The 14,045-nt window shown below is 44.2% G+C and overlaps 1 protein-coding gene across 1 annotated transcript; it reads left to right on the forward strand.

Moving 5' to 3' along the window:
* Positions 1 to 215: 215 nt before the first annotated feature.
* akap12a (A kinase (PRKA) anchor protein 12a) lies at positions 216 to 13,815 on the forward strand. The gene is made up of 4 exons (XM_063908302.1): positions 216 to 308; positions 5,223 to 5,285; positions 5,486 to 12,435; positions 13,012 to 13,815. Exons 1-3 carry the CDS (start codon positions 216 to 218, stop codon positions 12,395 to 12,397), a joined length of 7,068 nt encoding a protein of 2,355 aa, XP_063764372.1. The 3' UTR covers positions 12,398 to 12,435; positions 13,012 to 13,815.
* Positions 13,816 to 14,045: the final 230 nt, after the last annotated feature.

Genomic DNA, 14,045 nt, shown 5'->3' on the forward strand with positions numbered 1-14,045 from the left:
TTTTTTGCATTGGGAGGCGTGCCTGGCCGGACTGGGCCGGTCAGCGGGCTCAGAGGCTTCATGTGATCCTGCAGGGGGGGTGTCGCTCTAAGAAAACACTTTTCCAACCTCCAGGCTGCATTTGAGATCTGACTTCTTCCGCTGCGGACACAGGATTGCTTCCTCCGCTGCTTCATTTGGGATATTTCCATTACCGGACAGTGACGCGCTGCATCATGGGCGACGCTCAGTCTGCGCACCGCGACGCTGCAGCGGCAGAGGGGGGGAGCGGCGACGCGCAGGATGCTGAGCAGGATACTGGAGACAAGGTAACTGATCATCACTCACTCAAACACTGCTGTCATGCTGCAGAAACCCGTTTACTGTCCTATTTAGTTCTGCAGGGCTGAATATCAGCAACACACTGCTGGTGTGAAACCTCTCATTCTGCTGAGAGCAGTCAGCGGTGCAGAGTAGAAATGCTGAGGCTGGATGTTGTGCTGCCAGGACAGTGCAGCTGCCAGGACATGCATTAACCCTGAGATATATTATAACAAGTCCTTGCATGTTGGGATAAACTGCATCGAGCACAGGGGCTCATTTTATTCAGGTGTCTAAAAGTTGAGTCTTATTCTGTGAAATTGTAGGAGCTATAGATGCTTTCCTGACTTTTCTTGAACCTGCTCGAATCCGTTTCATGGTTTCATGATGCAGAACAAGTTGAATTTACCGTAAAAGGGGAGAGAGTGCAGGAGTGGGGACCTCTCCCTGTCGGAGGAACCTGTGAAGCCCTGGGGAGACGAAGAGCTCTCTCACTCAGCAGCATCGATGTGTTGTTCACCGGGATCACATGCAGGGCAGGAAGTCAGAGAGACAGCAGGGCACTGTGAGGAGGGAAATAACCCTTAATGTGTTGTGAGTGATGAACACGAGACTGTGCTTTCACGCCGCTTGACCCTCTGTGATGGGCTGATAACAGCATTAGGAAGCTGCAGGCCGTCTTTCATGGTCACAGATGTCGTGTTCCAGGGCTTTGTTTTCAGAGTGAGGGTGGAGGAGATATTGCAGTATCATGTTTGTGGGAGTGCGTGGCTTCTCCAAAACACTGCATTGATTTTAACTCAGTTTGCATGCAAGGCATCGGACTGTGGATCAGGTGGCAGGAAGAGGCTGAGGCAGAGTCTGTATGACTTCAAAATGTTCCCTATAGATGTCTGCATGATGGTGTTCCCTTAAAGTAACACTAGAAATAAATACTTTAAAACATCTGGTTGCTTACAGTGTCACATGTTTCAGGTATTTGCACCTGTTCTGTTTTACAAATTAAAGACTTTAGACCTTCTTAATACCTGTCAATGTGAAAAATACAAGTTGTGCAGAAAGAGAAATCAAAAAGACAGAGAGATGCATTCAAAAGTTACTCCTCTGGGTTAAAAGGTGTACTAATATGACCCACAGACCCAAGTCAACACAACAAATCAGTTTTGTGCGTTGTGGAAAGGATCCTTGTGGGGGAACCACCGTGAAAATAAAAACTGGAAAGCTGATTAATTATTGTGTCCGCTGCTAAAATTCCACATTCACATTGATGGATCATAATGTGTGAGGCCCAGAGATACGATCAGTACCCCGTGTCAGGATCAATATGGACTTTTCTTTTTCTAAATACTTTCACGAAGGGTCCATTGATTGTCCCATTCTGACCACTGGGTCTTAAAACAAAGTGAAGCCTGTTCCCAGCCTGACTGAAGCGAGGTGCATGCATTTTAAAAGTGGAAAATCAGCTCACAGTTCCAGAATCACATTACGGACTTTCCTATTCATGCAGTCGTTTAATCAGTCTATTTAGGGACATGCTTTGATTTAATTACATTTAAGGCTGCAATAACTCACTGGGTATCCTGCATGGTCAGAAACTTGCTAGGATTAACCCCTGTATCAATGTCCAACAGCCCCAGCAGGTATCAGCAGATTTCTGTGGTGTCTAATAATTGTGTTTCCACATTGTGGGGGAACATGTGCTGCTTGTTCCCTGCTCAGACTAATCTGGATCAAGGGCTGGATATTTGAACTTTTAGGGTTATTTAACAGTGAGTCTACCATCAGACCCACTGGACGCTGACTGGACTGTATTGTTGGAGCCCCAGTTAATCTGAGACTGAACATATTTGTGTCACGGAAGTTCAAATTCTGATGGATTTGGTTCATTTTTCTCCAGCTTTGGGCAAAGGACCAAATACTTTCTTATAGAGAGTGGTGCCAAGATACCACAAATTAGGTATTAACCCATACTCAATTCAAGGATTGAAATAAAGGATCCTGAAAGAAAGGATTGGACTTTCATTTAAATACACAGTTTGTTTTGATTGGTTTCAGATTGGTGCTCATTATTCCCATTTATCCGTCTTTTAAACACTTATTGGGAGTCGGTTCGCAGAGGAAATAATTCCAGCAGAGGGCCCCAAACTTCCCTTCCCCTGGCCACATCTTACATTACTGTGGAAAAATCTCCTTTAAACAACTGGATTTGTTGAAGTTCCTCCCAGGAAACAACATTTATCAAGGTTCATTTGAACTCTTTACGATAACGTAGTAATCTGCATTCAGCTCATACGAGTTTCTACTGACAGAGCTTGAACGCCTCATAATGTAAGTCAATTGAACGCACGTGTTACAATACCAGGATGAAAAATAGGTTGTATTTTGAAGTTCTCCCAGGGAAGATCCCCATTGCTTTCTAAACACAGGTTCTCGAGTCACTCGGTTCCTAAAAAACTTTGTAAATACGTGTTAATGTAAAAAATACAACTTCAGCAGAAAGAGAAATCGAAAAGACAGAAAAAGCATTAAAAGTTATTTCTCTGGGTGTCCTAACATGGTGTACTCACATGGTGTACTAACATGGTGTACTCACATGGTGTACTCACATGGTGTACTCACATGGTGTACTAACATGGTGTACTCACATGGTGTACTAACATGGTGTACTAACATGGTGTACTAACATGGTGTACTAACATGGTGTACTAATATGGTGTACTAACATGGTGTACTCACATGGTGTACTAACATGGTGTACTAACATGGTGTACTAACATGGTGCACTAACATGGTGTACTAACATGTTGTACTAACATGGTGTACTAACATGGTGTACTAATATGGTGTACTCACATGGTGTACTAACATGGTGTACTAATATGGTGTACTAATATGGTGTACTAACATGGTGTACTAACATGGTGTACTCACATGGTGTACTCACATGGTGTACTCACATGGTGTACTCACATGGTGTACTAACATGGTGTACTAACATGGTGTACTAACATGGTGTACTCACATGGTGTACTCACATGGTGTACTCACATGGTGTACTCACATGGTGTACTCACATGGTGTACTAACATGGTGTACTACATGGTGTACTAACATGGTGTACTAACATGGTGTACTAACATGGTGTACTCACATGGTGTACTAACATGGTGTACTAACATGGTGTACTAACATGGTGTACTAACATGGTGTACTAATATGGTGTACTAACATGGTGTACTAACATGGTGTACTAACATGGTGTACTAACATGGTGTACTCACATGGTGTACTAACATGGTGTACTAACATGGTGTACTAACATGGTGTACTAACATGGTGTACTCACATGGTGTACTAACATGGTGTACTCACATGGTGTACTCACATGGTGTACTAACATGGTGTACTAACATGGTGTACTAACATGGTGTACTAACATGTTGTACTAACATGGTGTACTCACATGGTGTACTAACATGGTGTACTCACATGGTGTACTAACATGGTGTACTAACATGGTGTACTAACATGGTGTACTAACATGGTGTACTAACATGGTGTACTAACATGGTGTACTAACATGGTGTACTAACATGGTGTACTAACATGGTGTACTAATATGGTGTACTAATATGGTGTACTAACATGGTGTACTAAATGGTGTACTAACATGGTGTACTAACATGGTGTACTAACATGGTGTACTAACATGGTGTACTAACATGGTGTACTAACATGGTGTACTAACATGGTGTACTAACATGGTGTACTCACATGGTGTACTAACATGGTGTACTAACATGGTGTACTAACATGGTGTACTAACATGGTGTACTAACATGGTGTACTAACATGGTGTACTCACATGGTGTACTAATATGGGTGTACTAACATGGTGTACTAACATGGTGTACTAACATGGTGTACTCACATGGTGTACTCACATGGTGTACTAACATGGTGTACTAACATGGTGTACTAACATGGTGTACTAACATGGTGTACTAACATGGTGTACTCACATGGTGTACTAATATGGTGTACTAACATGGTGTACTAACATGGTGTACTAACATGGTGTACTAACATGGTGTACTCACATGGTGTACTAACATGGTGTACTAACATGGTGTACTAACATGGTGTACTCACATGGTGTACTCACATGGTGTACTCACATGGTGTACTAACATGGTGTACTAACATGGTGTACTAACATGGTGTACTCACATGGTGTACTAACATGGTGTACTAACATGGTGTACTAACATGGTGTACTAACATGGTGTACTAACATGGTGTACTAACATGGTGTACTCACATGGTGTACTAACATGGTGTACTCACATGGTGTACTCACATGGTGTACTAACATGGTGTACTAACATGGTGTACTAACATGGTGTACTAACATGGTGTACTAACATGGTGTACTAACATGGTGTACTAACATGGTGTACTCACATGGTGTACTAACATGACCCACAGATCCAAGTCAACACAACAAATTGGTTTTGGGATCAGTACCCCGTGTCAGGGAGGGCCCATTGATCGTCCCATTTCATCCAGTGGGTCTTAAACAAAATACTTTGAACATGTGTTCTTTGGTTCCTGTATCGGCATCCCTTCTTTAATCTGAAACCAGTGCTTCTGAAACTACCTTTACAAACTGGGAAATGTACCAATGTTCTGCCTAAGGAGAGAATTGTTTGATATTCTAGCTTCCATACAATTTAATCTCTTCCACAAGAGTGAGGAGTTTTCGTGTGTTGATACCTTAAAGAATCAAGTATTTGGTTCCCATGACATCCCTACTTTCAGCTGAAACCAGTGCTTGTGAATGTTCTTACAAACAAGAGAGGATTTTTAGCGTCTTTATAATACTATCTTGCACTGACTGTGTTCTTTGTGCTTTGTTCCAGCCTCTGAAAAACAATGTGCAGATCTCTGAGATCAACGGTAAGGCAGACAGCTCGATAGCCGAAGTGAACGGCCACTGTGAGGAGCAGGATCCTGCAGGAGGGTAGGAGCTCTTTCACTGCCTGTTACGACGGACAGCGTCAGAATCATATGACTGATGCATTAGTGTTTGTTTTCCAGCTGATAGAGTTTCATCTCAGTCATCAGTCTCTTACCGCCTTTTGCAATCCAAGTATTTTAATATTTAATCTTTTTCCTGGTTTAGCTTTCCTCTCACCAGCAGAAGGATGATTCTGAATCAGAAGAGCCACTCAAAGAAGAAGAAGCCCCTTTAGAACCTGTAGAAGTAAGTGAAAAGGAATCCGCTAATGAAGCTGACGCTGATGAAGACGTACCTCTGGAGATGACTGAAATGGACGCAAAGCAGAACGACATCAACGAAAGTTTCAGGAGATTTTTCAGTAAGGTCGGTTTGAAGTTGACGGTGAGGAGTGGCTCAGGCGACGTAGCATCAGATGACCCCAACAGGGAAGAACCAAACAGACCAGAAGACTTTGAAGAGACAACAAAGGAGACCACAAGTGAGAATCCTGAACAAAATACTGATGTGAACATGGCTCAGGAGACGTATGACAATGACTCAACAACATGTCCCACCCTGACCGACGTTACATCGGAGGACCTCCCTCGAAATGCAGAGGAGAAAACAACACCCAAACAGGAAGTTGAATCTGTTAATGGAGATGCAGAAATGCCTGTTGCAGAAGATGCACCGCAGGAAGCCACACCTGAAGAAGAGCCGCAACCCACATCTCCTTCTGGTCCTGGAGAGGAGGAAATCGTATCTCCAATCAAAAGATTTTTCACTACTGGAATTTTTTCTGGACTACAGAAGAAAAAGAAGCCTCCAGAAGAGGAGACCACTGACAAAGAGCTGGAGGATCTGGGAAATAAAGAGGTTGTAGAGACGACCGAACAAACTGAAGACCAACACCAGGATAAAGAGGACATTGGTGTCGAAGCAGCTGCAGTTGAGACAGAACTGAAAGGGGAAATCCAGCCTGCAGCTCACACTGTGGATCCTTTGACCATCATCGTCACTGAGCCGGACATTCTGAGTTCTCAAGAGAAGGACAAAGTTCAAGCAAGTCCTCTGAAAAGGCTGTTTTCAGGGTCTAATTTAAATAAAGTTCCCAAAAAGCAAAGGAGCAGGAGATCAAGTGATGCGAGGATGTCTGACTCTGGAGAACACGTTTCAGATAAGGTCATATCCTCGACCGAGTCCTTTGAGAATCAGAAAGGAGAAGTCCGTGCACAATGCTCTGCAGAAGAGGAGGAAGGTGCATGGGCTTCCTTCAAAAAACTGATGACTCCAAAGAAGCTCAGGAAGAGACCGTCCCTGAGTAATGAAGAGACAAAAATCAAGTGTTTAGCTGAGGAACCAAAACCAGTGGAAGGAGGGCAGATATCAGATCACAGCACAGAAGAAAGCAACATACGAAAAGACTCGTCTGTCTCGTGGGAATCTGTCTTGTGTGGATCTGGAAGGAGAAGAAGCCGTAAAACATCAGACTCTGAGGAGGAAACACCTCCAAATGATAGCGAGAAAAACAAGCAAGACACTGGATCTAAAGGTGGTGCAGAGTCAGGACTGGAAAGCGCCAACGAGGCCGATGATAGTGTAGCCCATTCCCCCAAACAAGCAGGAAGTCCTTCAGAGGGGGATTCAGGGTCCACATGGAAGTCGTTGAAAAGACTTATCACCCCGAAAAGGAAAGCGAAGGATGAAGTTGAGAGCAAAGACGGCGTACAATCTGACAGTGAAAGTACTCATGATGAGTCCTCCTTCTCGATAAAGAAACTCCTACCAGGCAGAAAGAAGAGAAAGTCTACGGAAAAGCAAGACCAAGTATCTTCAGACGAGGCGGATAGAGATGCCGCTTCAGGAGATGAAGACTCGGACACACCAGCTGTTGTTCCCTTGTCTGAGTTTGATATAGCTGAGACAGCGGTTCCAATACAAACACAGGTAGACATAGAAACGCATACTCCCAAGGAAGCAGACCAAGAACTCCAGCAAGACCGCCTGGATCAGAAGGCTGAGCCAGTCCTACAGGGTGACAGTCTGCAAGCTGAAGCAATGACAGTCCAAGACAAGGATGATGCTTTAGAGAGCAAGGCACCTGCAAGCCCTGCTACAGATGAAGAATCTGAAGATACAGAATCCCTCAGTAAACCACAGCTCAGTGACATCCCAGAGGAGGCCACCCCAGCTTCTCTCACCGAGGAGGCAGCTAGAGATGACACCATCGCAGAGGACCTGGTAGAGATCACATCTGAGGCCATTACTGCACCAGAACCTTTGGACACTACCCAGGGGGATGAAACTGAAATGATCTCTGCAGTTTCCCAGTTATCTTCAGAGTCTTCTAAAACATCCGGCAACACGACACCAGTCCCAGCTGAATGTGTGGTGAAGGAAACAGATACCCTTCTGCACCAGGTTGTTGAATCCATTTCCATTAGCCCTAAGGTGGTTCCAGTTTGTTCAGATGATGTAAGATCTAATACAGTGGTTGTTTCTGTCTCGCATCAAATAATGGAGACATCAGTAAAGAAAGGGCTGACAGTTCTTGAATTACACAAAGGATTAGATGCAACTGTCATCAACCCAGATCTAGATCTTGAGGAACTTGAAGCAATCGACAAACTTACAGCGAGCGCCCAAACAGAGAGCATATCTGAAGTCAATGACTCTGTGTCCACAGAGATCGTATCTGAAGTTCACACTGAAGAGTTTTACACTGCTGATATTGCTTTGGATGACGTCCATGACGTTGATGTGACACATCCGGAGCAAAGCCTAAAAGAACTAGAAAGTGTTGATGAGATTTATCAGCTGGGGGACTGCCTATCAGAGGTACACGCGGCTGCGTCTACAGATATGTTACCTCAAGGTGACGTGGTCCCGGAGGAAGGATCTGTAGTTGAGGCCCATCTAAGTGAAACAGAGCCACCAAAGAATGACCCTCAAGAAGCAGCTGGAATAGAAGCTGAAGAAACAAGGGATGAGGCTATGGAGCAAGTCCAATCAACGGAAAAGGAAGATCTTATGCACAATGTCACTGATCAAATTCAGGTTGAGGATAAAGAACCACCATTAGATCCAGAGGAGGGTAGTGTTCAATCCCCTGAAAATGACATTATATCAGAAGACAAACCAGCAGCTGAAACACATGAGCTCAAAGAGGAAAAAGTGGCTCTTACTGAGGTCAATGTAGACCCAGAAAAGAAAGATGCACTAGAAACAGTTGCTTTCAAACCTGAACATGTTCAAGAACAGGAAGCATCAGAAGCTGTGCAAACCTCCACATTGGTTTCAGAGGAGGGCCGTGATCAATCACCAGCAGAGGAAGTACAACCAGAGGACTTTCCTGAAGCAGAAGCGGTTACAGATCAACTCAAACAGACAGAAGAGTGTCTCGCTGAAGTCAGTGTTGAGCCAGAAAAAAAAGAACACCAAACAAGTGTTGCCAAGACCGTTCAAGAACTGGAATCAGTGGAGGCTGTTCAACCACTAACTTTAGATTCAGCAGAGGGCAGTGTGCAGTCACTGGATAGAGAGGTTATATCAGAGAATCATACAGGGGAACCCGAAGAGGAAACAACACCTCTCACTGAAGCCAATCTTCAGCAAATGGATGCTGCCCAAACCAACCATGTTCAAGAACAGGAAGTAGTGCAGGAAGTAGTTCAAGCAGCTCAAGCAGGATTAGATTCAGAAGATGGCAGTGTTCAACTGCATGAAAAAGAGGATGATGCTGAAGCAGAAACCGTTTCAGAAGAACCCAAAGAGGATTCATTACATCTAACTGAAGGAATTATTGAGCCAGTTGATGCTTCCAGAACAGGTGAAGAACCAGAAGTATTACAAGCTGAAAAAGCATCTGCATCAGCTTCAGAGGGAGGTAGTCTTCTGTCACTTGAAAAGGAAGAAATACCAGGAGATATTTCAGCAGTGGAAGCAGGTACAGATGAACCCAAAGCACCACCATCAGAATCACCAGAGGTCAGTGTTCAATCGCCTGAAAACGACATCATATCAGAGGATGTTCCCGAACCAGAGAAAGTTATAGATGAAGCCAAAGAGGAGACAATACCTTGCACTGAAGCCAATCTTGAGCCCGCGGTTGCTTCCACAACTCAAAATATTCCAGAACCAGTCGTATCAGAAGCTGTTGAAGCACCAACATCAGATCCAGCAGAGGACAGTATTCATTTGCTTGAAAAAGAGGTCATATCTGAGGACGCTTCGGTAGCAGAAACTATTACAGATGAGTCGAGAAAGGAACCTGAGGTTGAGCCAGAGGAAAATATCAAAACTGAACACGTTTTAGCGCCAGGAATACTGGGAACTGTTCGAGTGCCAGCATTAGATTCAGTCGAGGGCGGTGTACAATCCTTTGCAAAGGACGTAGAATCAGAGGACATTACAAAGGTTACAGATGAACCCAAAGCTGTTCAAGCATCTAGATCAGATTCAGAGGTGGGTAGCCCTATATCACTTGAAAAGGAAGTAATACCAGAGGATATTCCAGACGCAGAACCCTTTACAGAGGAACCCAGAGATGACGCAATAACTCCCCTTAAGGTCCCTTCTGAGCCAGTGGAGTCTTCAAAATCTGGAGATATTCAAGAACCAGAAGAAGTGCAAGCTGTAAAAGAATCAGATTCAGAGACGGGTAGCCTTCCATCAATTGAAAAAGAGGCAGTATCTGAGGATGTCCCTGAACAAAAAACAATATCAGATGAACCCCAAGAGGAAACAATACCCTGCACTGAAGCTAATGACGATACGTCCAGAACAGTTGAACAACAGGAAGTATTACAAGCTGAACAAGCACCTGCATCAGGTCCAGAGGTGGGTAGCCTTCAATCACTTGTACTCATATCAGAAGTTATCCAGCAGTGGAAACAGTTACAGATGAACCCAAGCAGGGACACTGAAGTTGAGCCAGAAGGAAGACTACCAGAGGAAGCTGCCAAAACTGAACCTGTTCAAGATCCCAAAGTTTTACCATCTGATTCAAAAGATAAAGTGACTGAAACCAAAGCTGATGGAGGAACATCAATGGATGTGCAGGAAGTCCCAGAAGCTATTGAGGGAGGTAATGCTCAGGAGGCGATACTAAAAGAAGACGGTCCCAAACCAGACGTCGACCATGTCATTGCTTCAGTTACAAATGGGATGGAGAGTGAAGCTGTGGCCCAACTCGATACTCCTTTAGAGATTGCAGAGGATCAGAAAACAGGAAGTATCCCACAGGATGTCGGGGTTGAGCAGGAGGACTGTGTACCTGAAGTTGTAGATGAGTTACAAGCATTGGCAGCAGTTTCTGTATCCGTTGTTAACGAGGAAGCAAGTAAAGTTCAGGTCCTGGAAAAGACAGTCCTTACCGAACAACCCCCAGCGCCGTCTGAAGACACCGCTACAGTTACAAATGAACCAAACCATGAAGTTATGCTCTGTGCTGTGCAAGCCACTGTTGAGACAGAAAAAGAAAGTGAACTTCCAGGCACTGAGACAAGCAGTGCATTTGAGCATGCAGTCGTTGCTCAGGTAGTCGTGTGCAAAGATGCTTCAGTTGCAATACCTGATGTGTTGGAGGAGAAAACTTCAGCTATCCCTGAACCCTTGATCAGTAAAGCCGCAAGTGAGCAAGAGTTCAAGGACGAGGTAGAGACTTCCACACCGTTACTGAAAGGCAGCATGCTGGTGATGATGCATGGGCCATCTGTAGAGTCCGAGGACAGACACAGAGTTCAAGTGCAGGTGGTGGACGTCGATGTCAAATCAGCCGAGACAATCGGGGACTCGCTGCTGGAGGTAGGGGTTACAGAAGAGAAGGAGGTCATAGATGTTTGTCATGAAACACTCACAAAGGTAGAGGACTTCTCAGCAACTCCAGAGATCGAAGACGAACTAACTAATGAGGAACTCAAGGTGACTATTGTAGAAGTTGTTCCACAAGTAAAGGAAACCCTGCAAGAGGCAGAACCTGAATCAGTGGTGGAACAAGAGTGCGTGAATCAGCCAGATGCTGTCACAGACGGAGTTGAAGGTGAAGTGGAGGGTCAAAAAGCAATGGAGGATAGTAGTGAAACATTCAGAGAAAGACAGGAAGAAGCAGCTGCTGTCGTCAGTGAAGTCTCTGCAACTGAACAAGTACCCAAGGTTCTTCTTCAAACTCTACCGGAGAGTTCAGGTACCTCCATCCTTGAACAGAAACAGAATTCGGAGGGAACTAAATCTAAACAGGAAAAATGCAAGCCAGGGTTTGCAGTAGAAGAGGTCAAATTGGATCAAATAATTCACGAGGAATCTCAAATCATCCAGAGTCCGGTTGTAACCCACAGTACCGCTGGAATAGCTTCCCCACAGAACACTGCGATAATCTCAGCAAGTAATGTCCTGGATTCCCCTTCCAGTGTTTCCATTGAATTCAAACTAAACATACAGTACAGGAGAGCAAATTCACACGCTCCAGACATGTCGGAGGTCGGAGTTCAGGCAGTAGAGCCAGTGGAACCTGTCAGTCAAATACAACAACACGAGAGTGGGATACAGATGGAGGTAACGGAGGGCGCCGCTCAGGCAGCAGAACTCATAGAACCAGCGGTGAACTCAGAGTCAACGGAGAGGGCCGTGATGTCCACTCCCGCTGTACTGCTGGATATTAACATCCAAGCCCTGGAAACTGTGGAAGCGCTGGAACAAATCAAACCAACGGAGAGACTGACCTCCAGTGTCCAGGCAGCAGAAACAATACAACCGGTGAAGCAATCGGAGAAAAGAGGAGCGTCCCTGAGTCCGCCGGTGATCTGTGCAGCTAGTGACCGTGTGGAGGAGCCGGTCAAACCGAAGGAGGAGGAACATGAACTGGATGTGTGGATGGATGCCGAGGAAGACATTCAGGAGGTGCCCCATAATGAGGAGGAGGAGATTCTGGAGCCTTGCGTAGGAAACGAGGAAGAGGAGAAGGCAGGACTCGAGTTAGAAATGGAGGAAGAACGTCAGCACAAGACAGCAGAGACAGTGGAGGTGGAAAGTGATGAAGACTTTGCTGTTGCACTCGAGAACCCTGACCCTGAAACGGTGTGTGTCACCACGATGTAGAGCGACGGATTTCCCTCGACTTCAGTGCCAATAACCAGGTGAGCTCCTCCAGTTGCAATTCCTATACTTGCAATCCTTTTTCAAAACACTTGAAACTGCTGAATTCCACAATTACCAAAATCAGTAGTTTTCCATTTTCATGCAAAACCAACAAACCAATCAAAACGTTTTCTCTACCAACACCAACTCAGACTCAGTATCACCATATCTATACCCCTTTATATACACTGCAGTGATAGCAGTGGTTCATTAAGTCAATCATAGCACATGTTTCATTTAACTTGAACACAAATACATTCTGTTTTTGTGGTGTCCCTGTCGCATAGGTTTTTAGTGCATGTAAATGGTGTGCAAAGGCTAAAACCCCAAAGTCTATTCTCCTTTTATGGTCATCATACACAATATATCTGGCACTTTGCTCGGTGCAAGCACTTGAAGATACGGAAGACATTTTGACTTATTCTGCAAAAAGATGAATAACTTTTCACATTCTGCCAGAGTTAGAAAACGGGACTACAGATAAGACTATCTCCCTTCCTATGAAAGCACGCATTACATTTAAGGCCATGTCTAAACTCATTTAAATACCACGCCACTCTTACTCTTCTCTGCAGGTTGGACAATCAGAGAGCCTTTGGAGAGAACCACCGACAGCAGCAGGAAACCCGGAAGCTGCACTCTGATGCTTTTATTTGACATTACGTCCATCCAAAAAGATATGCGTTTGTGTGTAAGATCATCTTATTGATATGAATATTATATACAAGTGTGTGACCAGAGGAATCAGCTGGAGCGTGCTCGGCTCAGGGTGCATGCAGTGAGATTTCACTAAGGTTTTTATTACTAATCCTGTCTTTTACATCATGTTTTTGCAAAGATCGATTGAATGCGTCACACTTTAGCGTTTAAATGCATTTAGGAATAATCAAACACTAATGAATGAGCCTGACCCAGGACACAGCGGAGGAGAGCCCTGTAGATATTCTAAAAGCCTTCAATAGTTATCATTTGTGAACCACTTCAACCATTTCAGTTCAAATCTGCTCTCACTGTATATGATCTTGTACATAACGACTGTTTTAATGCTAATACTTTTTAATCTACAACCCTTTCTACTGTGAGCATGGCGAGAGCATGCACAGCTTTGCTATTGATATCGAATTATTTACACTAATTGATCTAATTGATGACATTATAATCAGCAAAGCCTTAAACCCTGATGGCAGCTTTGATCCCAGCTGTGTGTAACCTCTGTCCTCATGAAATATCAGCTGCTGTTCGCCTCCGTTTCCACCTCTCCTGCTGATCTGTGCGAATCATAACCCTGAGGTATAGAGGTTTATCTATATTTACATATATAAGTGTTTTATGAATAAAGTATTATTTTATTTGAATAAATCCATTCCTGTATATTTCCAGTTCCTCTTGTTTTGCACTTTTGTCTCGCATATGGAAACGTTTAGTGTTATTACACGGCTCAGTTGAATACTGGATTCTGATTGGTTAATTGGGACGCTTCAGAGGTCAGTATGACAGTATCAATCACTATAGTGACCTGAGCGGATCAAGAGAGAGAGAGAGGTTAGAAATACAATCATTTTCAAGCCAATTACATTTTGCATTTAATACCGGGAGTCGTTAGTGTGTG

This window comes from Eleginops maclovinus, chromosome 19 (assembly GCF_036324505.1).
Source record: "Eleginops maclovinus isolate JMC-PN-2008 ecotype Puerto Natales chromosome 19, JC_Emac_rtc_rv5, whole genome shotgun sequence".
Taxonomy (NCBI): Eukaryota; Metazoa; Chordata; class Actinopteri; order Perciformes; family Eleginopidae; genus Eleginops; species Eleginops maclovinus.